The sequence below is a fragment of the Poeciliopsis prolifica genome, unplaced genomic scaffold (assembly GCF_027474105.1).
Source record: "Poeciliopsis prolifica strain line A6 unplaced genomic scaffold, Auburn_PproV2 SCAFFOLD005, whole genome shotgun sequence".
Taxonomy (NCBI): Eukaryota; Metazoa; Chordata; class Actinopteri; order Cyprinodontiformes; family Poeciliidae; genus Poeciliopsis; species Poeciliopsis prolifica.
This window is the reverse complement of record NW_026562380.1, coordinates 12,540,001-12,567,074: the sequence shown is the minus strand read 5'-3', so window position 1 is coordinate 12,567,074 and position 27,074 is coordinate 12,540,001. Positions and strand designations below refer to the sequence as shown.

General features: G+C 39.2%; 1 protein-coding gene across 6 annotated transcripts in view; it reads right to left on the bottom strand.

Moving 5' to 3' along the window:
• ebf3b (EBF transcription factor 3b) overlaps window positions 1-12,981 on the bottom strand; it is a 93,882-nt gene extending 80,901 nt beyond the window's left edge. The window contains exons 1-6 of one of the 6 annotated variants that reach the window (XM_055030088.1): window positions 11,738-12,981; window positions 11,226-11,382; window positions 10,734-10,797; window positions 10,479-10,534; window positions 8,459-8,532; window positions 6,609-6,677 (exon numbers count right to left, since the gene is read on the bottom strand). In XM_055030088.1, the coding sequence (XP_054886063.1) occupies window positions 6,609-6,677; window positions 8,459-8,532; window positions 10,479-10,534; window positions 10,734-10,797; window positions 11,226-11,382; window positions 11,738-11,868 (551 nt within the window). In that variant the 5' untranslated portion in view covers window positions 11,869-12,981. The remainder of the gene's footprint in view (window positions 1-6,608; window positions 6,678-8,458; window positions 8,533-10,478; window positions 10,535-10,733; window positions 10,798-11,225; window positions 11,383-11,737) is intronic. The other 5 variants (XM_055030091.1, XM_055030089.1, XM_055030092.1 and 2 more) reach the window with 5 other exon arrangements.
• Between the last annotated feature and the right edge of the window lie 14,093 nt (window positions 12,982-27,074).

The window sequence follows — 27,074 nt, the reverse complement described above, 5'->3', positions numbered from 1 at the left end:
CAGCACACACACTCACTCACGCACGCACACAGAGCACACAAACATCTCCGTCTTTCTCTCTGCACACATGTTAAAGTCATCACCCCTGCTCAGCGCTAGTAAAACACAACACCCCCGGCTTCTCTGCTGTTGTCAAGTCTTGCCATTAGCTGATGCCACTGGGGAATGCTACCCCAGTGAGGTGGGCGTCCCGCGGGAGCATCAGGCACCACGTTACATTCAGCCGCCACTCATGTGAACCCAAACATGTGAGCATAATTTGGAAAATATCATTTATACTGTGCGTCGTCGTACGTGTCTTGACATTTACAAACTGCGATAAAAACCGACACGAGGGGAGGAGGGAATAGGGGGAACAGGGCGAGAATAATTTGAGGTAATGTTTTGCTTAGTGAACAAGTATTACCCAATCCTGGATGGTTGGGAGCGCTGGGAAGGAAGGTTTCTGGCTCCTTTAGGGGCTGCGCAGAGGGTCTGGGTTTCATTTTTCGGCAAGTGCAAGCCAAAGGAGAGCTGCCAAAGTACAGCTTTCGCTCTCAACACTTCCTGCTCTTCCTGCTCTGGACCCCGGCAGGAGACAGGCTTCACTCAAACACCACGCCAGCTTAAAGCAGGGGTGGCCGGCTTGTGCTCCCATTTCTCAACCCACATCTGTCTCAGGAATGATGCCAAACACGTCCATAAATACAACGTCAACTTGAATGTGTTGTTAAGTCGCAAGTAATTAGGTGTTCGCAGGTGTTTGCATGCGTGCAGAAATATAATAAGAGGGCACTTCCTATACATGTTAACAGCTTTAATGGCTAAACCATAAAGGAAGCACTGCAACTCAAGTGCTGCAACTTAAAGGTGCAATGCAAAATAAAATAAAAAAAAGTAATAAGAATAAAATAAAGACCCTCAGCATCATTTTCATTAAGGATGCTTGGAGTACCAGGCAGATTAACACTACCTACTGACTGCCATCTTAATTGCCCCTGTGCAGACGCAGTGAAAACATGTCATTTAGGTACTTCATAAACACACTTCTTTTTCGCAGGTTATCAAGGCAGCTGCACAGTGAAAACACCCTCCTTTTTTTTTCTCTCCCTCAATGCTGATGTGCAATTAAAATGGTTTTAGAAATCCTCTTTGACAGTCCGGAGCTTAGCCAAAAATGTAAATGACATTAAAGGAGACAATGAATTTAATTTTGTTTAATGTCCCCTTTCGCTGATTCTCATTTACATCGCATTTCCACATAAAGGGCTGACCTTATAAATACTGGCATTTGTTCAGCTTTCGGAGGTAATCACGGCTCTGCAAAAACCAGATGGGAGCGCACAAATTTCCACGATTTGTTTCTTAGGAGGCCGCTCGTGAGACGTTCTGAGGCTTGCGGTCCCCCCTTTTGTTTCTGGTAAACAACTTGACAACAAGTCAAGTGCACTCTGGGAAATGACCTCGTAGGTGTTCCCACAAATGAACGATAACGCAAAGTCGTTTAGAAAATACAGGCTGCCTAATGAGGGACATAACAGAAAGCTAAGCAAAATTTACATTAGGCCAAAATTTAATTGCATTAACACACAAACAGGTGCAGCGAGGCCCTTTTATAAATGAGCTAAATGAATAAAAGCCTCCCACTGCACAGCCATGTGTGCTGACCGAAAAAAATAAAAAAAAGAGGCAAGGGGGGTAAAAATAAGGGGAAAAAAACAAGTCAATGTCATGAATTATTCAGTGGCTGGGCTGCACTCCAAAGGTCAGCGCTCTTTGACCTTTGTGACAGGAAGTGAAATGGAGTGCTGTGGCCGATGGAAAAAATGAAGCTGACATGTTTAGCTCTCTTCCAAAAACTGTTTGCGAATGGCAATGAAAATTGAGACAGGATGTCCAACCTCACGAAGATACAATAAAACCAGAATTCACACACTGTCCATCTGATTTCTGCTGTGAAAAAAAAAAAAAAAATCCAAATTTTCCCAGGCTAAAGGTGACCTTTGAAACCAGACAGTCAGAATGACTCATTTTCTCTCATCTTTCAACAACATGTGCCGCCTTATTACAAAATCCATGCGCAGAGCCTGGCCAATGTATCTAATCTTTCACACAAGAGAAGACAAAGTCAATATGCAGAAGAGTGAAGACAGATAGATCCCAGACCAGAGGAGTCGTCGTAAATTAAGTTATGTTTGGGATATATGCTGCGTGCACTGTAAATGGGGGGTAGAAAAACATCTAATCAGATATTGGGTACCTCATCACTATAACTCTCAAGATTTAAATTACAGACTAAATAAACCTGCTCCCCCAGTTACTTTAAAGCACCATTAACTTATAAAAGTGACATCTGCAGCTCTGCCAGATTTATGCAAACTGGAAGGGGATGCGGCCATAGCAACATCGCAACAATTAGTCTCTAGATGAATCTCATTCTCGCACCAACTGGCTTTGGATTTTTTTTTCTTTTTTTTTCACTTTTTATGTTTAGAGAACGCATTCATATTACTGACTGACAACCAGTCATGGTAAATAGAAAGTGAGGAGAGGCTGGGATAAAGGTATAATATGTATTTAAAAAACTTTAATTTCTAAATTGCATAAATCTGTCTGTCATATCATTCCTACAGTTTAAGGGCATTTTTAATTATCTGGCTGTATGGAGTATAGAGTACCGCAAGTAATCTTCTTGCCCTATGTATTGCTGCACACTGCTGGTCAGCTGGCCATTATAGAATGGCTGGTACCTTTTTTTTTTCTTTTCTAGAAGAAACACAAATTTGGCTGGTGGGAAAAAATATTTATATTTTTATTTCTAGTATCTGAAAATAAGTAGAGGCGTGGAAACTAAAAGAGTCCCACCTATCAACCTATTAGTGTAACACAATTTAAAGGGTAGGTTTCTGTTTTTACTTACTAAGGAATTAACCTCAGTAATTAAGCAGATAATAGAAGCTTTCATAATGATATTACCAACAAAATTATAACATTAAGCACATTTAAATGCCATTGAAACATTACCATAACTGTAATAAACCAATACGATCTTGTTTTAGTAGTATAAATAATGCTCCAGTTTTAAATAAAAGCACTCAGATAATGTTTTATTTTTATTTTTTTGTGGCGCTTGTACACACCGTGAGAACCTCATGCCGGCCCCATGCCTGATATAAAACAACAAGAATTAATCAAAAATAGGACTTTTCTTCATCCAAAACCAAATATGAATAATGCAAGGGCATCTAGTGTAATTGCTGAAATATTTAAAGCCCAAGTAGAGCTGAAACTTTGTGACAGCTGTTGGGCCAATATCTAACCAACATTTTTTTTCTTCTTTTTTTTTAAGAGAATCCTTCCTCTTCAGAAATCTGAGTGAAAATCTGTATCAAAACTCCAAGAGAAAATAGGGTAAACAGATGTCTGGCTTGACCGCAGGAAAATAGGACACATTTGGAATGATAAGTTTCCCAAACTCCGTTGGATATGCCAGATCCATGGGAACGCCAGTTAATGTCTTGCTAGATGCCAGCTAGCTGTGTGCGCTTTCCCCCCTCATACCATCTGGGAAAATGTTACAGAGAGTGAAAGCCATCAATGATTCACTCCAAATCTGTTTCTTAAGGTTCAGCCATGCTACTGTTTCTCAACGAAATGTGGCAGAGCTCGCTGGGCTTTTTTCTTTCTCTCTTGCTTTTTTTTTTCTTCTTTCTTTTTGTTTTCTTTTTTCTCTCATGCTGTAATTCTAGACAGATGAGACATGCTTGATTCAACAATCAAACCTCTCCTCTAGGTTTATGTCACTCAGCTATGTTCTACTCAATTGGAAATAATCAGTTTCTGCCAGCAGCGACCACAGCACAGGTGCCTCTAATGATGTGTATGGGAAAATGACAGATGTAACAGAAATGGCTGTAAAACATGGGGGCTTAAACTAAAAGCTTAACCATATGCACTGCAGGAAGAGTCAAGTAACTGCACTAAATAATCGTACAGTAAGTAAGCGCGCTCGGTGCTCCGGTCATGTCCGTAACTCTTGCTAAACTCTGCAAACTTTCACAGGCGCCCCTCTCTCCGCGAGCTTCCACCCCCCTCATTCACTGGGAACCTGCGTGGGTCTGTTAGGGTGAGCTGACGGGCTCATAGTTACGACATGGAGACAATGGGAGGGTCTAATGAGGAACATATGCTTTTGTGTTTCAACAGAGCTGCTCATTGTGCAAGGAAAGGGATACTCTGCTCCTATTCAGAGTCGTCACAATGAAAATCCGAGCCCTCCCTGAGCTGGTTGAGCTTACAATATCCATCCACTTCTCTCCTTTTTTTATTTTACCACCCCTTTTTTTCCCACCCCGTCTTCCTGACTTTAATTCTACTTGCTTTCATTTTGCTTATTGTACTTATGTTACATGCTTTTGTCCGATCAGAATGAGGGACAATGCTGTGCGAAACTTTAAACAGTAGCAACGACACAAAGCAAGAATGAAAGGACCGGAAATCCTGCAAAATGTTGATATTTCTTATTTAGCCTAATCTTTTTATAACTCCACCTAACTAATAAATGCAACTTTTCAGTCTGGTATACATCCACTGAACCTGCCTTAAAGAAAATACATGTAAATTTGGCAGAGGCCAAAAGAGAGATTTCAAAGTAAAATGTACATATATGTAAATTGTTCTAAAATCTGAAAACCCACCTTTACGCATACTGGGGTAGAACGAATATAAACTATTTTGAATTCTAGCTCTAGTAATGCTGTACATAACCTCCATTAACTATAATTTTTAACAGTTTAACTTTTTTTCTATGCAGTGTTTTTTTTCTTGTTAGGCAGAGAAAAGCATAGTAAGTTTATTTCAGACAGCTGACCAGAAGTGTGCAGCAATAATTGTAGGGGTTATGCAGTACTGCGTTACTCAATGCATAACATGGCAGAAAATAAGCACTTTCTCTGTCATCTCATTAAGATTTGTAGAAAAAATTTGACAAAAATTGTTTGACAAAATTATCCATATTCCTGCTAGATCAGACTGGTCTGAATCTAACAAATGTTCCGGTTTTTGTTTTAAAAAATTTAGTAAATATGAGTAAAGATTATTTTAAACTTGCCGTAGTCATTAGATATGAGTTTCTCAAAATATAAAGTGACTTCTGCAAATTTTTTTGAAATCAGCATCTCTATTTGGAAGCCAATCGAGTGCATGCCAAAATATGTGAAAGCTGTGATTAAAAATCTTGATTTTCCAGCAAATACTGATGCTTGAACGCTTCCTAAGTTAAATCATCAGGAACATGCTATTTCAAAGTGAGTGGTTTATTTCCCTTAGTTTATTTGAACATTTTCTCTTACTGCACATAAATGCTCGTAACGACAATATTGTTATGTAAAATTTCGTAGGAACGTTGTTTTATGTTTGTAGGATTAAAACAAATGTTCGCACTACTCAAACTCAGAGCTACAGTCAGATCACAAGAACTTTGAATTGTACAGAGGTCTCCTAATTTTTTTTTCTTCTCCCAACTGTATAAAAATATGACAGCCAACCAGGGCAGTAGTTTAAAGAACATATAGAAAATGTGCATGCACGCCTGCAGAGAGCGTGACTCTTGCTGCACTTGTGTCTGCATCCGAGTGTGTGTGTTGACATGCATTTGTGTCTGTGTGCGTTTGGGGTTCAGACAGCAGTAGTCCTGGTAATCCATCCAGGCTCCCAGAGCAGCCGGCTCCCTACTTCCCGATGCATGAGAAGCCGCTGGAGTGGAGTGGCTGCAACAACTGCTCAGCCCTATTTGATTACTAATAAGAGAGTTGTCCCCTCTGTCAGATACCAGGCATTCTCCGCTAAGCAAACAGTGATTCCGGCTAGTCAAACATTAGCATTGCTGCCTCCCTCACTACGTGGTGAGAGTTACATTGAGATCCAACGCTCAGGCTGCAACCCCCTGCATCACCTCTATATCCCACCACACACACACAAACACACACATATGTTCAACCTAAACAAACCCCTGGCTGACCAGGACCTTTTGCTCTGGCATGGGAAAGAAATGTCAGTGCCTGTAGAGAGGAGCTTTTATTCTTCCTCTTTAGCACCGAGGGTAATATAAATGTGCAAGGTGCAACTTCCCTTCAGGTGGAGCTCAAAACAGCAGCCATAAAATGTTTATTCCCCCAGAAAACAAAACTTTAGCGGTCGCCCAGCGAGCAGCTCGCCCGAGTGGAGGAAGTAGTCAATGATAAGCAATTATTATTGACGGTGTCGCTGTCAGAAATAAAGACACGACAGCGTGCCAGATAAGAGCTAATTAGACGTTGTTCTCAGCATGATCCTCTGGTGGCTCGACCACCTGTGATCCAACAGACCCTATCCAGGTGGTGACCGCCCCCTCTGTGGTGCACAGGCTACCTGGGAAAGAAGCCCCTCAGCCGCTCACACAGACTCGCCCGCAGTTCACACACTGTGGTGCTGGAAGATGCAAGTCAGCCCAACTGGGCCAGACTGGTGCACCAGGAGGGAGATCAAGCACTCCGTCACTCATCCGGTTAGTCGGTGTGACTCTCATTCATCCACTCATTGCCTCTTTGCAGACACACACACCCGCATGCAGAATGAAGCACACACACTACCTGTCAATGATGACGGGGTCTGACGGGGTCTCGTTCCTGTTTCCACAGCTTTTCTTATCGCAGCATCGGCTGGAGACACAGAGAAAATGATTTTTTTTTTTTTTTATCACAAATAATTAGCTAAATATCAGAACATTTATTCAACATTTATTAACTAAGCACATCAGAGTGGTAAGACATTGCCTTGAGATTTCCTTCACTCAATCTATCCAATCCCATTGATGCTGATGGCTGATAAAAATGGTGAAAACAACATGTTGTGTTGTTTGGCTTAGCAATGGAAGGGAGGGGAGCGGGGACTGGGCCAGGAGGCAGGGGAGTCACTTTTCACAGCTTCAGCTTTTGTTTACCTCTAATTGCCAAGCTGCTATTTCTGAGGGAGATGCAAGGTGCCACCCTCAACCAATATTTCTGCGGGGCATTTATCAATTATGGCCCTCAAAAGCACTAATCTATCTTCCAGCACATTGCTCCAGCCCTTTCCTCACTGTAAAAAATAAAATAAAATAAAAGAAAGACAACCTATAGCTGCTGCCTACCACCGCTTTGGTTCAGAAACAGGAAGTGCATAAGAAAAAAAACAACAACAAACAAATGCATCGTCTCGGCTTCCGTTTGAGATGGAAACGTAGCAGCATATGTGAATGGGATTGATTTATGCCATATGCTGCAAGGAGAAAAACAAAGCTTCTGTCAGTCAACTACACACTATCTGGGTGTCCCTTATTTACAAGAGGCAATATTAAAGGTGAGCTTTATAGCTGAGAATGTATGAAAGGAAAGAAAAAAATTGTAATTCAAAACAAGCTGGGGAAAAAAAATAAAAAATAGAATTAGGTAATATATCAAAACACCATTTTTATATATGTCGTAATAGGTTCTAGTACTTATTTTATGCAGCAGCAAAATGCACTTCCTCTTGATAAAAAAATAAATAAAAAAATAAAAAATTACCCCAACAGCACGAGCATATTCAGTGTGTCACAAATAAGTGATGGATGTATGTATAAATTGAGCGTGAGTGATGAGTTTATGCATGAAAAAGGACAAATCATTCTCAGCTCTCATGCTGCTCCTGCTCCCCAACCAGCATAACTTGAACAATGCACCGGGTGCAACAAAGGAGAGGTTAACCGACAGTATCCAAATTCAGTGTTCACAGAGCTCACGCTGAGCCTTAACAATAACAACAAAAGGAGTTTTTTCCTTTTAGTATCAGTGACACCGATGAATAGGCGGGTGCAACGTGAGCTGTTGAGATTTACGTGGTTTAAATGACACTAAAAGGCTCGCTGATCAGTGTTGACAGGTGGGATCAAGCGAGAAATGACTCTGTACTAAAATGAAAAAAAAAAAGAGAGAGAGAGGAAGAGAATGCGCTTCATGCTGCATTTATGCATAACAGGACATTAACAGTGGCATGCAGCTCCTAAAGAAATCACATTAAATAAAAAAAAGAAAGAAAGAAAGGAAGAAATTGGATCTCGTGTGGTTATGTCAATTTCCATTCAATAAAAAAAGACAGTCAGTTCATTTTCACTGTCATATTTGTATCAAAGTCTAATCACATCATATCAAAGTTGGAAATGACAGCAGCTTTCTCTTCCTCTCTCGCTCTCTCGCTCTGGCTCAGTATGTGTGTGTGGGTGTGTGCGTGCATGCGTGTGTGCGGGTGTGTGTGTGTAGCTACTGAAGGACCACAGAACAATTTAGGCTGCTGCATCACATCAAAAGTGTCAAAACTTATTGAAGGGAAAGAGAATAACGATTTTGCCTGGTTCTGCAACATGGACAGCATATCAGTGTAAAATAATAATAGTGATAATAATAAAAATATACACAAAGCTTACCTGCACATGATTTCATGAGTGAGAAGAACTCTGCACATTTCTGGATTCTTGTCCTGACCCTCATAAACTATGGCCTTTTGAAACCAAAATGACACAGAAATAAATTGTATTAATTTATTTTGCAACATCAATAAATCATGTATATATTTTTCACTAATTTTACTTCTCCTGAAAATAAACACACACAGTGTAAAGACAGCTCGAAATATTAAACTGAATAAGACATGTGGTTCCCATGTGTAAAAAAATCTACTTAAAACATGACCAACAATTCCAAAATATAATATAAATAGCTGAAACAAATCTTTTAAATCCAGCAATAGTATTTTTTTTTTCAAAATAAAAAAAGCACACAATTTATGTTTATTGATAATTATAGAAATAGCCTAATGATCAACTCTGCTATTTTTACTATTATTATTGTTGTTATTATTATTATTATTAATCTCGGTAATATCCTGTGGCTCGCACAGACACACAGAAGAGATTTTTCACGAGGAGAGATCCAATAGAAGTGTCATCAATATGCTTATAATCTGGGGATATTTGGGGGAAAGTGTTAATGGGCAATCTGTTGTTTATTTTGAGCCGCTAACAATGATCTTTCTGTGGATAAAAAGCGGTGTCTGGCGGTACGGTTGAGTAATTTTTGAGCATTGGCTGAAACAGATGGCGTGGAGCTATCAGTTCTGCCGCTCTTCTCTCCCTCCCTCCATCCCCTCCCTTCCTTCCTTCTTCTATTTCTAAGGATAGACTTCGTTCTTTCTCTTTTTTTCCCCCATTCCTTTGTACAAGGCTGAAATGTGAGTGAAATAAATAAATGGATAAAAAGTCGACGTTCATAAATTAAAAAAGGGATGTAGCAAATAATAATAAAAATAATAATAATAATAACAACAAGGGTGATAATTTTATTGCTGATTTTGGCTGTGTTGCCATTAATAAATTCAATCATGGTCTGGCACGCTTCAGGCCAACAGAATAAAACGAGTTTGGGAAAAAAAAAAAAAGAGTGACACATCTGAACCAGGTCGCATCATTCACATTATAAAAGATAACTTGTTTGACCTGCAGGTTTTATTGTATCGCCGCCCTCATCCCCCTCTCGTTCTTTTTGAAGTATTTTACCCGCTTGTAACTGGCGATTATCTATATTGGTTTGATTTATGTCGCGATTTGCAACTGCAGTAACAGAAATCCATAAATTGCTTGTTCTGCGTCATTGACTCGGATCATTCGCGCAGGAATGTTGTCCAAGCTTCACGGCTCTATCTAAATGCCCCCCTAACCTCCCCTCCACACCCCCTGCTTTAATAACAAAACAAGGTGGGGGGTGGGAGGGGAGGCTAAAGAATTATGCATGTGTGTGCGGCCTTTTTAATATTTAATTTAATTTAATCTATCTATTTCTTCATTGTAATCGGGTTGGCTTTGGATTTCAAAATCCACACCGTGCATTTAGGCTTTAAGCTCCTTTTGAAATAAAATACATGAAAATAAAAATAAAGAAATTATATATAGGCTCTATATATATATATAATATATATATATATTTTTTTTTAAAACTGCATATTTATGTAAAACACTATTCCAAAACTGATTTAGAGCGTCACCTCTGACTCTTTGCGAGAAAAAAAGTCAAATCACATCATATGGAGCAGAGGTGATGCGTAAATTTTTAATGCTTGGACAAACTGAACTTACAAAGAAGCCAAAAAAAAAAAAAAAAAAGAGAAGAAGAGGAAGAGGAAAGGGAGAGAAAAAAAAAACTCCAGGGTGACATTGACTTTTAGGAGTATGGCAATAATGTAGGGTCAAACGTCAACAGTCAAAAATAGAGGCTGTCTCTTCTGATTACGCACGTAATTTGATTTTATTTTGTACCATAAGTTCTGTTATGCCCCCCCCCCCCCCCCATTCCCCACCCCGCCCCCTGGCTTTAGGGGGTGACGATTTGCACGGCACTTTGGGGTTTTGCGCCGTGCGTAAAAAGAAACTTAAAGTGTGACAAACAGCTTACCTGCTTCGTCATGGAATCGATTAATCGTATGTAAAGATCCTGTTCTGTTCTGACGCCTGTGGGTGGGTGGGGGGGGAGGGTAAGAGAAGAAGAGGAGCACTTTAGAAATGTTGTGTAGATTTTAGCTCGCACATAAAGCAACGTTCAATAAAAATAAAATGTATTTAAAAATAAACTATTATTATTATTATTATTATTATTATTATTATTATTATTATTATTATTATTATTATTATTATTATTAGTTTTACTCACCGTTGCTGTACAATAACTGTAGTTTGTAATGTATTCCATTGTTAGTTTTTTCACTGGTTGGTTCCTGCAGAAGACAACAGTTTGTGAAAATCAGCATCAGTGAAACAGATTTCCAGAACTAACAGACGTGTTTGTTTGTCTGTTTGTTTTTTTTTTGTCTTGTTCAAATATAAAAATCTAAATACATGCATATATTTTAATTTTATAAGTAGGAAGATCTGCTTTGCATGGTTTAAAGGACCCTCTGTCATAAGCGAATTGAGTTTTTAATAAATTAAAAAAAGAAAAGAAAAGAAAAGAAAAGAAATCAATAATACACCTGACTTGCCCCCCTCTATAATTTCAGAGAACAAAATTTGTAAACATGTGCAAGTTATTTGCAGATACATTTACTTCTAAAAAATATATACTATAAATAAATTTATAATAATAATAATAATAAAGTTATTATAATTACATATCTTTTTTATTATTATTATTAAAACGTCTTACTTTTTCTTTCTCCACAAAGTCCACAAAAGCTGTTCTTTCGATCTCCACGGGCTGACCCTGTCTGTCATACAGCGCCAGGACGAAATGGAAAAAATTGGATTTTCTGAGGTTGGAAGGGGGCTGCTTTTCATAATGTGCCCGTGCCAAGCCGACACCGCTGCGGGGAGAGAACAAGAGACCATCTCGGTTAGAGCGCCCGGACACCGGGGGATATGCCACGAGATGATGGAGAAGCTGGCGGATGGGGGAGAAACACCGAGGATGCAGAAACACGCTTTGAGCACAAACCGGCGGGGGGGAGAGATTTCTTGATTTGTCACAATAATGGCTAATCTGATGTAATGAAAGAAGCGAAAAAAAGCCGAAGGGGGGGCATTTTATTGGGAGACCGTAATTGATACAGAGTATTCAGGGGATTGAGGGGTCGATATGATGAGGAGCTGAATGCGTGCGAGAGGGGGAGAAAAAAAAAAAGAAGAAGAAAAATCAGATGCATTTTTTGGCATGCGTACCTTTGGGCGGCTGTGTTTGCATCCACCACCCCAGCTGTGTGCATCCAGGAGCGGACCGAGTTCAGTCCACCCAGCGGTTCCTCCTTCATCGTCGTCCCACCCCGCGGTATAGTTTCCTGAATCCCAAACATTTAGGACAATTTGCGTGAAAAGAAGAAAAAGAAAAAGAAGAAGAAGAAGAGGAAGAAGGGGGGAAAAAGAGAGAGAAGAGCCTCCTGTGAAATTAAGGGAAATAAACGTCCAAGCGTGTTATCCTTCAGGGTTTTATCTTCACGGGATAAGACTTGCGAGGGGAAAAAAAACCCCGGTCCACAGGTCTTGCCTCCCTCTTCAGTCCGTCCGATGTGAGCAATTCTCAAAGTGCTGTACTTAGTTAGAGCGGTATCCACAAACTGCAAAAGTGAATTGTTCAATAGACGAGTTTTTTTTTTTTTTTGTCTTGCTATTGTTCCTCTGTTTCTTTCTCTCTTTTTTTTCTTGTCTTTTTGTGCTATTCAGAGAAAAATCGATGGCAGTTGTTTGTGTTTGTGGGTGATGCTGCTGCTCTCAAAGTGCCCACATCCCTGAAGCGCCCGCATCCAAAACCTTCAGGACTTCTCGTTGAATTAAAAAAAAAAAAAAAAAAAAAAAAAAAAAAAAAAAAAGCAAGCCCCACTCCTGGAAAAAGGTGCTGCTGCTGCTGCTGCTGGTGGCGGCGGCGGCGGTGCTGCTGCTGCTTGCTGCTTGCTTGCTGCTGCTGCTGCTGCTGCTGCTTCTCCGCAAGACAAACACACGAAGGCAAAGGCTGATCACCAGTGGAGGTGTTCCTCGTACACAGGAGAGGTGGATAAGGGGGCCCCTTTCGCGTCGTGCAGGATGGATGGGAACATGCAAAACTAAGCCCTCTTTCCCCGAGGACTGAAATCTTTCCCGGGAGCCAAAACTCTAAACCCACGGGAGAGGCGCTGTCAGAACGTGACGCCGGAGGGGGCGGGGTTTTGACCATATACGGAGCGCTGACGGTTCCTGTCAGGCAGCGGCGCTCCACTCCGCGGGTGCAGCCCATTTAGTGCAGCAGCATGAGAACACTCACTCGCTCCACTTTTTTTTCCCTTCTTGCTTAGGCCCCTATATGTGGTGAGTTTGACTTTTTTAATGATATGGACAATTCGAGCGGGGTGTAACCATCAAACATACTGAGGAGAGAGAGAGAGAAAATAGTGGTAATATTAATAGTTATATAATAATAAAATGCTTATTAATAACTCCGACTTCAGAATTCATGCTTCTTCCTTTTTTTTTCTTTAAATAATCGCAAGTTTACTTTAGTTTCTGTTGATTAAAAGTTATGCATTTTGTTGTTTACCTTCGATTAATTTTAATTTGATAATTTCTATTGTCATTAGTATTATTATTTACATATTACCTTAGATAAGTTTTGAAATAATTTTGTTTTGGGAAAAAAAACTAAATACTGGCACATTACGTTAATACTTGTACCATACTTTTTGCACATTTTTCCAAATGTTTTAAAGTTTTGTTATTGTTGTTGTTTTTTTTTTTTTTATGCAATTAATATATATGACACGGATGATTCAATTTAAAAGCATCACGCGTCATTATAAATCTATTATATTGGATTAAATTTTAATTGAGAAATTGCAACAATATCAGGTTGTGTTTTCTTTTTATTCTTTTTATATATATATATATATATATATCCCATAAAGAAAAAGAGTTTCTCAATTTCTCTGCGCTATGAGCCAATGACGAGGTGAGGGGGGGGGGGGGAATGAAACACACGACCACAATAATTCTCGCCTCGCCGTAAATCAGAGAAATTTTGATCCCAGTCGTTGAAGGTGAAGACTTATTTATTCACTTGTCACTCTTTGGGTCACGGAGAGAGCGTTGAGACACTACTTCGAGGAGACCCCCACGCCGCGTGGCTTCTCTTGCCCTCCCTCTTATTTCATGCACGTCCCGTAAAATCAGTAATAATCAGAAACATCTTAATCATTTTTAAAGAGGCCAACTGCCTTACATGTCCGACTCTGTCCGAGAGGGACAAGCAAGCAATTCGGTTCATTAGTGGTGAAAAGGGGGTGGTGGGTGAGTGGGTGGGTGGGGGTGTGGGGTGGCGAGCGCGGGTGCAGGGGAGGGTGCGAGGAAGAGAGATGTGTGCTATATCCTGAGCAATCTATCTAGCTGGTGCTGAGGGTTAATAGCTGCTGCCAAAGATAAGTGAATTATAAGCTGTTGCTTTCACCTCTGCAAAATCTATTGCCAAATTGCTCAGTCACAAAATAAAGATTTGCTTTTTCTTTAAACTTTTTTTTTTCAAATTTATAATTGATCCCACTTTGAGTTTGAACAAAAAATATAATAATAAAGAAAAAAAAACATCTGAAGCCTTTTCTAATAGTGTTTTTCCTCTTAAAGGAGACGCTCGTTGCAAATGTGTTGTCTGTTGTTTGTGCAGATTGCATTTCTTTTTCATTCTTTCTTTCTATCTTTTTTTTTCTTCTCTTTTTTTTTAACAGTTTCAAGTCGCTTATTAGAACTTAACCCCTGATTACACGCACCGAGGCGATTTAAATCTGATTATCAAATTAGGGAGACTTTTGAGACAAATCCTCTTAGATCTGATACTGTTGACTGGAGAGGGAAAATGGATCTCCACACCCGTCACGTAGGTAACGATGCTGTCCTGAAAGGGAGTTTTAAACCGTATTTGACAACAAATGCAGCTGTCCCCCCGCTATTTCAGAAGATATTAAAGGCGGGTGGCGGGGGGAAAATGAATGCAAATCTGTGTGCAGGAGCCATCTGGACGCGGAGAGAGGGAGTCAGCTGCTGCTGCTCGCTGCTCGCTGCTGCTGCTGCTGCATGCGCGGAGGAGCCTGAATCCGTCTCAGCTCATTCTGTGGGATCATCTGCGTGGTGGGCTTTACACCGTGGAAAATGCGCTCTCCATCATTAGGTGAAATGGTACAGCATCAGAAATAATAATAACATATGAAAACGAAAGAAAGAAAGAAACGCTGATCCCATCCCCTGTTTGGTTTTTAATGCTTACATGCATGAAAACTTGCATGGATTCAAGGGGATCCTCCTCATTATTTGGAGAAAGAAAGAAGAAGAAAAAAAAAAGGCTTTCCTCAGCAGCACGCTGGAGGTAAGTGGTGGGTGACAAGTGCAAACTATATTTGATCTCCTGCATCTCTGGCCCGCGTTGGAGCCATGGCTGCCTGCGCTCAGTCTTAAATGACCGGCTGATCTTCGCTCTTCTATTCAGTGACCACAATGAACGAGCCCCCAAAGAGTTGAGCCTGAAGACTGGAATCAAACCCAACTCCTCCAATAATAATAACAGTAATAATAATAATAGTAGTAATAATAATAATAGGAACGATAACACAAAAAAAGATGCACAGGTTGACTTCAGGAGACCTCCAGTCTCAAAGGGTTAGTGCATCCTTCGTATTCAGAGGTGACGTCTTTCTTTGTGTGTGTGTGTGAATGTGTGTGCGCGCGCGTGTCTCTGTGTGTGTGTGTGAATTTACGGGGCGAGGCCCTCATGATCTCCTTAAATTTGCATGTAAATGGCGACATCAGCCTCTACGCGTGCCAGGGGCCAGCGGGCCTCCCAGATGTCAAGGCAAAGTCAATCAGCCGGCCGCTGCCCAGCTGTCCATCGATGCACTTTATTGGGACAACACTTTCATTATGCTCACCTGCATTGTTTCCTAATGGATTGATTGGCGATAGAAGAAGAAGGAGAAGAAGAAGAGAGAGAGAGAAAGTAAAAAAGAGAGAGAGGGGTGGGGGGGTCTTATTAGCACTTATCGAGCTAGATCGCTCATTGCTTTATCATAGAAATTGTTTTAAGCTTGTCTCTCTCTTTTTTTTTCTTCCCGATTTATTATTAATCAAATCCGCCTACAGTAAACGCATCACTCCAAAGTCATTGTGGGAAAAAAATATTGAGCACGTGTATTGTTCGTAGCAACACAACTTAAACGCATTTTGTTAGAATAATAATAATAATAAAAGAGAAAGCAACTGCTCTAAAAAAAATATTGTCATCTTTATTTCCAAAAATTCGCGCGCATATTGTTGGGGGAAAGAACCCTAACATTTGTATTTTGTGTCATTATTATAATAAGTATTTTATTGTAAGAATTTTCTAAATGGCAAAATAATAATGAAAATAATAAAAACACGAGGCCTAATGGGAAATGATTTTCTTTCCTTCTTTTTTTTATTTAAATCATTTCATAAAATGTATTTAACCTGAAACGACAACCCTAAATTTTGCAAACTTTCCCAACTCCATACAGGCCTGATTTATGGACCTCCGAAAGAAAAAAAAAAAAAAAAGGTGTTGGGGGGATGAGAGGGGGTGGAATCCGGGGTGACATATTCAAACATCGCATTAAAACACAAGCCCGCACGTTATTTTTAATTATAGCGGTAAAACACAGACGGGCAAGAGTGGCGAGATCAATCACGGGATCGGGCGGGCGCGCGGCGCTGCACAGCCTCAGCTCCGCGTCAAGCTGCTGGCGCTGATGGACGGACAGCGCCCCTCCTTGGTTACACTTGAGATCATCGTGTCGATTTTTATTTTTTATTTATTTATTTATTTGTGGCGGCTGTTCTCTTTATGAGTGACAAGATAGCAGAATCCCTCATGTTTATATCGATGTAAAGAAATCTACCAGTGGTTATCATAAAAATAAAATTAAATGATCATAAAAAAAGACAACAATTAATGGAGAAATATAAAAATACAAAATTAAGTGATTATTATGAAGACGCTGCAATAGAAATATTTAAATGAAATTATTATAAAGTGGTAAAAATCGTATAAACTAACTATATACGTCACGGAAGGTAACGAAATCTGTTTGTATTATTATTATTATTATTATTATTATTATCATTATTATTATTTTTATATATACGTTTCACATTTTCATTATTATTGTTATTTTATCTAATTATTTATTTATTTATTTTTACCTTTTGTCTTAAATAAATGCAAAAGCAGGTTTTCCGACTGAGTGCCGGTGTGACCTCACATTTCGTCACTGACTTCTGTCAGAGCGCTCATGTTAATTGTGTGCAGTGGTGAGTTCTGTCAAGGGCATTGCCCGTGCGCACAATTTGCATTTCCATTCTGCTGTGGAAATGATGAGAGAGAGTTTCTGCGCGGTTTAGAGCCTCGCGGCGCAGACTGTGGGCGAATTACATTTAAAGAAGGCGAGAGAAATTAAATAAGAAACCGAGACCACTTCAGGGCTATTAACATCTAAAATATCCCCTGGAAATTTGGACCAAAATACACATGACCAAATACCCAGGGTATACCCTTCGCTTTCGCAGAGCGGCCCCGCACGTCTCGATTGTGTCCATCACCGTTTTGTTGGCCCATCTAAAATTCCTTATTTAAAAAAAAAAAAAAAAGTTATCACGCCGCCTCGCGTTGATGAAAGTGAGGCAAATTTCATTTTTCCAGCCTTTAATCGGAATATATTCACTTACAATGCGCGCGCCGGGCTGCCAAGCAGGCTGAATGCAGGTGCAAAGAAACAAACAAAAAAAGACTTTGAAAAAGTTATTTAAGAAATCTCAACAGTCAGTTTGAAATACAGGCACCAGTTGCGTCCAAACATCCAAAAATGAGGAGAGGAAAGTTTGCTCCTCCCCTTCTTATTCCCGCAGCCTTGGCGCTCAGGAGAACTTGAATTCACCTGCTGACCCCTGAGATGGAGTTGCTGCTAACTTACTGTTATACTCCCCCCCCCTCCTACTGTTGTCTGCAGGAGTCCAATAATTCTCAAGTTCCTTCCCATCAAAATGTATATTTTCAACATGTTGCATCAGTGCTTCTAATCCATCTCTCCAGGGAATATCATCATTTGATGGCGATGGGAAGCAATGCAGCTGCACAGCTCCTTGTCGCTCTGAAGGTGGTTTGTCTGATTCGAGTCAAAGATCGTTATTAATATTGAACTGTGTTGCTATTAAGAGAAATGTTAATTATTATGTCAAGACAGAAGGAGTCAAGGTGAAAAGCTGCACAGCAATAGCTAAAAATAATCCACACCAGCCCAGAGTGCAGTGTGATCCTTACAGAGGAGTGTTACCAGCAAGGGACCTTTTTACTGCAACAAAGACATGAAGAAGAAGAAGAGAAAAAAAGAGGAGGAAGTAAATGAATTAGAGAACAAGCCAGATTTTGTCATTGTTTCATCCACGCTCGTCCTGTCCCTATTTTCCAACCTCTTCCCCTCTTTTGGAAGGGCTTGCAAATTGTATAATGCTGCTCTTTGTTTCCACCGGGTAGAGCAACATGAATAGCTGTCCTGAGCGCACACACACACGCGCGCACACACACATAGAAAAACACTGACAAACTGATCATCTTAAAAAAAGCAACGCCCTGGTGCTCACTTGGCCTACTTTCCACAGCAGCGCTGGGACGTGGGAAGAGCAATAGAATTCAGGGGAGGATGTTCTTGCACTCTGGGAAGCATTCAGTATAGCAAGTGTGATGCACATAAACATAGCCCTCGCATTGTCAACCTTAGACCGCGTTTGCCCCAGATAACTAGTCCCCATGTGCTAGACTATTCTCTTTGACTTTGCAATTGAAATCCTGAGAAGATTATGCAAAAACTAAAAAGAGGCAAACTCCAGGGTGGGATTTCAATTGTCAATTCCTGTTGGATTTTATAGCATTATGACATATAGTACGCCATCTGTTACACTTCCTGTGAGTATAGGTCTACATCTGCACAAGTGGAGTCCTATTGATGCGAACATCAGTATAATTAAAACCTGCTCGGGAAAGGACAGCGTTATCCAATCTAATATTTCCCTCTTAAACTCCCTTTTAACACAGATGTAAGGCTAAGCAAACGGGTCTCTGGGTAACACAAATTAAAAAAAGGTGCCGGAAAGTAACCACTCCTAACTTCAGCTAAACAGACTTCCTGGAGCGGCAGATAATCTGGGGCTTCTATGTACACCGCCTAACCAAATGTCGACATCTGTGAGGGTGTGCATAAAGAAAAGCTCCTCTGAGGAACGGGTGGGGTGGTGGGGGGATAATAATCTTAGTTCCCCTCACCTTCAGCTTGCCCATAGGGGGTTTGAAAAGGGAGATGAAGGAATCCTATGTAAACATGCCAAGTCAAATTTTCACTTGAAATGTGACATAAAGGCAAAGGGCAACCTTGGCGCATCACTAATGTGGTTCCACACATGAGTGTTCAGTGCCCCTGGATGTAAACAAGTGATGTATTCAGAACATGGTTTGAGCACCGATTCACAGTGCATGTCGGAGCAGGGCCGCCTCCAGAAAGTTTGCAAAAGGGACGGCTGGAAGGGTTCCCCACTGATGATCTTGGATTTTAGGAGTTTCAGCGTTGCATTTCAATGATTTTTTTTTTTTGCCAATAGGGCATATTTAAAACAACCACAGTTGCACCAAAGAGCAACACATATGGCAAAATACAATTAATTTAACACAATCGATGCCTTTAACGTTTGATACAAGTAAAGGTCAGAAAATACTTCACCTGAAAGAGGAGGGGCGGTATTATGTGAATTAAATTTATTTTTATATTGTGTTATAATCTTAGGCCCTTATCTAAAATATACCTGGAATGTTGCTATGAATCTTTCATACATGTTTGAGGAATCCATGAGTCTTCCTCTTGCTCCCATAAAGTGCAGCTCATTTCCACAAAGCCTCTACTTGGACCTGAGGTCTCCAGCTGAGTTTTAGCCTCTCAGAGCCCCTCCCCCAAGCCTTAGTTCCATCAGACTAGTGGCAGCAGCAATTAGCACACACCTAGTAGATCTGCTGAGCTCATCATACGGACTACTTCCGAATGTAATGCCTCAATAGAATGTTATTAAAAACTAAATAGAGAGTTGTGATGATGTGCTGAAAGCAGTAAAGAACAGGATCTTCTTAAAGAGACAGAGGCCCAATTTCAAGGCATCAAATTTCTTTTTAGTCATGATCACTATATACAGCATTTTTATAACAACCAAAGGTAACATAGTTACTTGATTGTGCTATAAAACGGCCCAGAAAATGCATCATACTGTCACTTTGAAAACTGAGCTGTTTATTGGATGTTTTTTTTCTTAAAATGGATGCTTTTCTGTTTTGAAATGTTAAAATAGTTACATTATTACATTGCTAAATTATACATAAACTATTTACAACAGATATAATTTTTTTTCTTCTTCCATTTAATATACATCTGACTAAGTAATGAATGTATTGCTGGCTTTATTTTAGTATATGAATATTACAGATTAATTGAAGAAACCAAAAGCAACTTACACTGTTGCACTTACTTGTAAAATGTAACCGTATTCTTAAAGCATCACAAAAATACACACATTTTCACTGTTTTTTTAAAGTATTTGATAATATTTAACTTAATTTTTGAATAATTGTGTTAAGCATTTTATAAAACTCTTCTATTGCAGTTCATCATTTTAAAATCAAACATTTGTAGCAATGTGCTTGCATAGGACAAGTAGGAAGATTTAGTTAGGCATCAAATTTGTTGATGTTTTAGGAATACATGAATTTAAAAAATCATATTTCATATTACACTGCAAAAAAAAAAAAAAAAAAAAAAAAAAAAAAATAGTGGGAAAAAAAGTGTGAAAAACAACCAGTATGTAAAAGCAGTTTAAAAGTAATCAAATAATTATTTAAAAACTAATTGAGGTAGTTCACATAAATGAGGACAAAACAAAAAAAAATGAGGAACTCTCACTCAAATCTGATCTTGTGCTTGCAGCGGCTCAGACAGAGAGTTTTACACTCCCTCTCGCTGACGAAACATGAAAAGTTTGAGCATCTGTTCCATCATGTAGTCTTTGTTGGGAAATTAAATATTGAACTGATCTAGTGTACCATGAATGTTTCAGTCACATAAGTGATTAGACAAACTGGGGGAGGGGGCCAGACGTCACAGCACTTCACATGCAACTTCGATATACTGTATTTGTTGGCTTTTGCCTTCACGTGTTTTATCCACCAGATTGTGTTGTTGTTAGAGAGAGTGGTTTGTGTGTCAATTATGCTTTGCATAAGAAGTTGTAATTCAGCCCACAATCACATTTATATGCATGTCACATACATGCACAAAAACAATCAAGAGAATGAGAGTTATTGTTTAGTCCAGCTGATTTAGTGCAAATAAATATAATTGGGGAAAAATAAAGTCGGGCTTTGGATTTATGGTTAAATTACAAACTTGGCGGCATCTGTTTTTACGCTTTTGTGTTATTGTGCATAAAGAGAACCTATTTAAATTGGTTTTCTTGCTCCATCTTGGAGCAAAACACATCTCTTTTCTTATTTCCTCATCCATTCCTCCAAATCAACAACTGTCTCAAAGGAGAGCAACTCCCCCACCTCTACCTTCCTTCCTAATGATGTTTTCTTTTTTGACATAATGTTGGATTGGATTAAAATAAGCAAGGGGTAACATGCAAACAGGGGAAGGAAACAGTAACATCACAGAGATCATAAAATGGTGCCGTGAGTAGTCTTTTGTCCAGGAGCATAGGAGAGTTCTGTTGCTAAAAGGAAGGACAAAAGCAGAAGGCGCCACGGGTATAAGGTTCCCCAGAGCAACAAAGCTGAAAGTTTCAACTTACAGCACATGGGTGTAACTTTAACTGGAATACTGTGGATCAAAGACTCGCAAACAAAGTGGGTGGAAATGCTGGAGGAGTGCTCAAGTGAAGGACAGGTTCACCATAGAGAAGGAAGGAGCGACAATTTTTATCAAACATAGACCAGGCAGTCGAAGGCTAATTACTGAGACTGTGTCTCTGAACTCATAGGGCGGCGTGACTCAGCGACACACACTGTGGCCTTGGCCAGAATTTACAGAGGACTTACCAGGCAGAAGTTAGGATCCCAAAATCCTGAGATTTTGGGATTCTTGTGTATTTATATGTATTATTTTTCAATAAATGATTTTGTCATAAAAGTTTCCTAAGAAAGCTTTTAAATTTAAGTTTGGTATTTTAATTTTGTGAACCTCTGTGTAGAGATTATTTGAAAATTATGATTTTTATGGTCTAAACTTTAATCTGTCTCTTGATCAAAAGCATGTCAAATGTCAAACAGGGTGGCTTTGATTTTGGAGCATTTTAGTGACCTTATAAATATCTGCTATCAATTTGACTAATATTTTCTAGAAACACCTAGGAAGGATATCATGATTTCCCCCCACCCCCACATAATACACTATTTAAATATGGACTAGGCCTAAAAGTCTTGAACTTAACCATCATTCTGTTGTGATTTGCAGATGTGCATAAGAAACTTGCCTCCACTTTCAGCCCATACTTGTTTTAGAAAAGAAAAATACAAAAATACTTTTAGAAAACCTTTATTTTCATGCAGAAAAAGTCTAAAAATCACCTGACGTACGGGGTACGGAGGACCAAAAGTGTCTGTTATTGAGAAGTAAAAATAATTCACACAAAACTGGATTGTTAGGTATAAAACAACAACTTAAATCTAGAAATAAAGCTACTCTCCAGCACAAATTCTATAAAATAATCAACTCCCCAGATATATGTTGTAATCACATGTCATAGTCAGTCTTGTATTTGTTTTATGTTTTATTACAAATTATTATTTAAACAGGAGAAAATATGCACTCCTTAAAACAAGCTTGCATAAACACATATTTTTGGTTTTATTGTATATAGCATAGGACAACACAGACTTCTGTTGTATGTATTTTTTTATGTGTGTATATTTGTATTTTCCTTATTTACCAAGGATGTTTTTAATCATATTCCACCTTTAAAGGTGTTTCCCTGTGTTTTGCATGACTTTAAGTCAGAACACATCAGAATTTTCAACAATAAAACAGAGGGGATCTGTGATGACAGCCATAGTAGGAACTACAGTAGGCAGATTTCATTATTAAAAATCACCAGCCATAACTACAAGCCAAGTTGGATGTATTTTAAAAAAATAAAAAAAATAAAACTTAGTCTATTTGATGATTTTAACTGAGATGAATTTTTCCAGCCGATACCTTTCTGTGTTGCTTTTCACCAAATTAAACAAAAAGCAGGATTAGCAGTTTTTTTTTTCCTTGAGTTTTTTTTTTTTAAAGACTTTGTATTTTGTGAAATCTGGCAGTGGAAATCTGTACTTTATTACCCATCTGTACTTTTATTATCAGCCTGCATCTGTCAGCGGAAAAATACACACCCCTGGACAGATTCTTTAAATCAGGTTTAACAGCTGAAGTCGTATTTTTGTCATATTCAATAGCAAAGTTCATACTGACTGTAAATGCTCTTGCGTTTTAGGATCCGTTCCCCTCTCATGTCTTCGCCTGCCATCTTTCAGAGAGACGGGGAATTATTCGGTTCTGCTTTTTAAAAAAAAATATATAAAAAAATAAAAACAGCCTTGAAAATTTGTGAGGCTTAAGGCAATTCATCAGGTTAGATCAGTACGACGCGGATGTGTAACCTTTACACTGCACTGAAACCTGCTCGTACAAGTGTTATGAAAGGTCCCCGTGGCACTCTGCTCCTCTGACATGGATATGAAGACTTGCCACTTTATTAGCTGCTAAGCCCCCGCTACTTGTTCTATATAGTGGAGGCCTACGTTATGAGCCAGGATCTCATTGTCTGGCGTTATTAGAGGAAGAGTCGGCTGCGCTTTCCTTTCCTTCTCTCTCTCTCTCTTTGCCCCCCTGAGAAAAAAAGCCTGACTGTTTGAAGGGAAGCTACAAGTGCAATTTAACCCATCTTATTTACAATATGATCTGTTACGAGGACATCATCGCTGCAAGGATTCGGAACCTGGTACATTTCCCGCAATGTAATTCTTTTCTGTTTTCATTGATTTGTAAGAGTGCGCTCTATTTGATGTGCAGCTGAGCCCATAAAATGAGGCGCATGTGCTCAAAGTCCAGCTGGAAACTTTGATGCTCTGGACGAGTCCAGCTATGTGTGTTTTCCTATATCAAACCCATGCTATTGAAATTAGAGTCCTATTTTTTGTTTGTTTGTTTTTTTACATTTAAAGGTCATAACTACTTATTAATTAAAATGGAAGAAAACCTATTAGGTTTGGTTAAATTGTTTGTGCCAGTGACATACACACAAGTTCATCATCCAGAATAAAAATGATGTGCTTGAATAATAAGTGCCATAGTGCCATCTAGTGAACGCATTTGCACACTGAAGAGCGACAGTCCCTGTGCACATAAAGTAAGCTGCACAGCACATCACACAGTGGGCACATTGACGGTAGAAAATAAAAAGAAACGAGAGCGCAAGTCTGTCTACTTTTTCACTGAATACACGTGGGCTACAGGGTGGGGCATAACCGAATTAAATGACCACACATGTGGGGGGAAATAAACAAAGATTCGCCCTTCGAGCCAGGTCTCTGACAGCCGTTAGTTTGTGGTGAGCTGCAAGGACAACCTTCTTTCAGAAAATGAGGCAATGTCGAAGGCTGCGCATGCAAATTACACTCTGCCATCTAAATTACAAAGACATACAAAGACCTCAAGTCATCAGGCCTCACATTTCACTCATCTGGCCTTCTGGCTGTTAAGGTTGCCAGAAGATGTTACAGAAGCAACAAAATCAAAAATAATAAGGAAAGAAAAAAAAACCCCAAAACAAAACAAACAAAAAAAAAAAACACGAGCCAAAAACTAGAGTCTTGAATAATTGATTGTGTTTGTCTTTGCTATTCGCGCGTGTGCGTATGCGTATGTGTGTGTGCATGCGTGTGCGTTTGTGTGTGTCTGTAAGTAAAGACTGAAGGCCTGGACAGAGCTTAATGCCCCTGAGCAGGGCAGACACATCCACTGGCCAATGGCTTGTGTTAAAGACCGTCTGATAGGCCGAGTGTGGGGGAGGAGTGTGTTTGTGTTGTGCTTTAATGCCTCTGTATGGCCATTCTCTCCAAATTGCACGAGGACAGTGGCTGTATCGCCTTTTTCTTTTTTTCCCCCCAAAACAAAGTTGACTCATATTATGCCTCTTTTTTGCTCAAGAATACAATAAGGTAATGATTTTCCAGAATAACAAATGCGCGCTGTTTTAAACGGCCCAGGAATAGGTGTGTTGTAAGATGTTAAAAAGTCAATACACCTTCATTTTGTCTGTGCTGGTAATGAGCTATATTTTCTGGGGAAAATGGCTGCTTCTCCGGAGGCACCTTGTCTACTGAATGTGGCCCTGATCCTGGATAAAACAGAAGGCTCACCAATCAATCTCTCCAGGTTGCCCACAGCCAGAGAAAGCAGCTGCACCACATGTTTGCCTTGCGCGATAGCGACAAGTTAACATACGGGCAGCACAGTAACCATCCACAAGCAGCCTCTAGCTGTCTTATAATGAATTCCCACAGGGATGGGGAACTATCAGAGTCAGTGGTGTTACTGGAGGCTCGGAATAAAGTCAACACCTCTCCTTATACCTGATGAAGCTACGGCAGCAGACACACACACACACACAGACAGAGTCATTGCCAAAACTATAAACTTGTAAAGAAATATTTAAAAATCTTACAAACACAGTTTAATTATTTAGTTTATAAAATAACAAATTAGGTTTCAGTCAAGTATTTCACAGACAAAAAAAAAAGTCTGATGATTTTAATAGTTTGATATTTGGCATCGCAACACATTTTCAGAATCTAAATGGAAGAACGACACATGATGTCATGTATCAGATAAACAACATCATATAAATACAACTTCTCTTTGGCAAAATTCCTTGAATTCAGAGGTCCAAATACAGTACTCTTTGTTACTAAATCACATATGCTGTAGGAAAAGCTTTTAGTTTAAAAATTAGGAACTTTTTGAACCTCATGGAGTAAATAAAGTTCAGTTCTATCACAATGCATTTAGCTAAAGGTGAAAGCAACATAAAAACAAACCAACATGTTTAAAGGTAAGTCAAGCATGACGTAGACGTTGAGGTTCTTAAAATGATTCTTTTGCAATATCAGAACAATTTGTGTTCATTGATTTTTAGTTTATTCCTGTCAGGACAAACTCTACATATTAACACATGTGCACTAATGCACAATGCTTTCAGAAAGTATTTATACGTCTAAACTTTTTCACATTTTGTGAAATTATAACCACAATCATTGTGTGTGTTTTATTGGGATTTTTTGTTGACTGACCAACACAAATTATGTGAAGTGGTAGGAAAACAATACATATTAATATGCTTTGATGTAAACTGTGACATTGTAGTTCCAGCTGTATGTTTATGGTGAATTGTGTAGTCAGGGTTTCTTCCAGAATCTTCCAGTACTTAGCTCTCTCTAGCTCAAGCTTCTCTTTCACCACTGAAGTAAACCGCTCACACAGCATGATACTTTGAACACTACGTTTCAATTATGTACAGCATTTTCTTGGAGATGTAAGTTTTCTACATGTTTGCTGTCTTCCCAAAGTAGCAGCACACTGGGGGTCGTTTGGCTTTGTTCTTTCCACCCCTCCGTAAAGAAAACAGATATGTCATCACGTTCTTTCCCCTGAGCTCTGGATCTTTGCAGCTCCCTCAGAGTTACCACTCCTAGTGCTCTTCTTGCGTGGTCCAGTTAAGGCGGACATCCATACCATGCCATTTTTACAATAATTCTCTACTTTTTCCAGTTTCAGATCATAGATTGAACAGTTCTCAGTAAGATTTGATATGTTTGATACAGCTTGATATGTTGCCTTATTACCTAGCCCTGCCTTAAAATTCTCCTCAGCTTTGTTGCTGATCTGCTGCGTTTCTTGGTCTTCATGATTCTGTTTGTTCTCTAATGATCTCTAACAAACGAAGCCTTTTCAGAACAACTGCACTTAGAATAAATAACAGGCTCTATTTACTAACTTTGGATTCTGATGGCAGGTGGTTGCAATAGATTTAATTTTGGGGTTACCCAAATAAATTTGGGTTTGACACAACATTTGACAACCAAAACTTCACAATAATGGACAACTTTTTATTTGGTCCGTCATATCAAATTTTAAATTAACATTGAATTTTGTGGTTCAAAAGTTTAAAAAAGTTATAGATAATCTGGAAAAATTCAATGCAAATGTTTACTTTTGCATGGCAATATTCAGCTTGCGCTGATTTGCGACGCCTGTAAGCATTGTAATTAATTATATAACAACATTATTAAAGAAAGAAGAAAATATAATGAGTAATATAGCCGGTCTTTACTGGTCATTTCAGTTTCATTTTAAAATGAAATGAAACTGAGTTCAGAAGTAGTTCTATAGGTCTGCAAATCCAT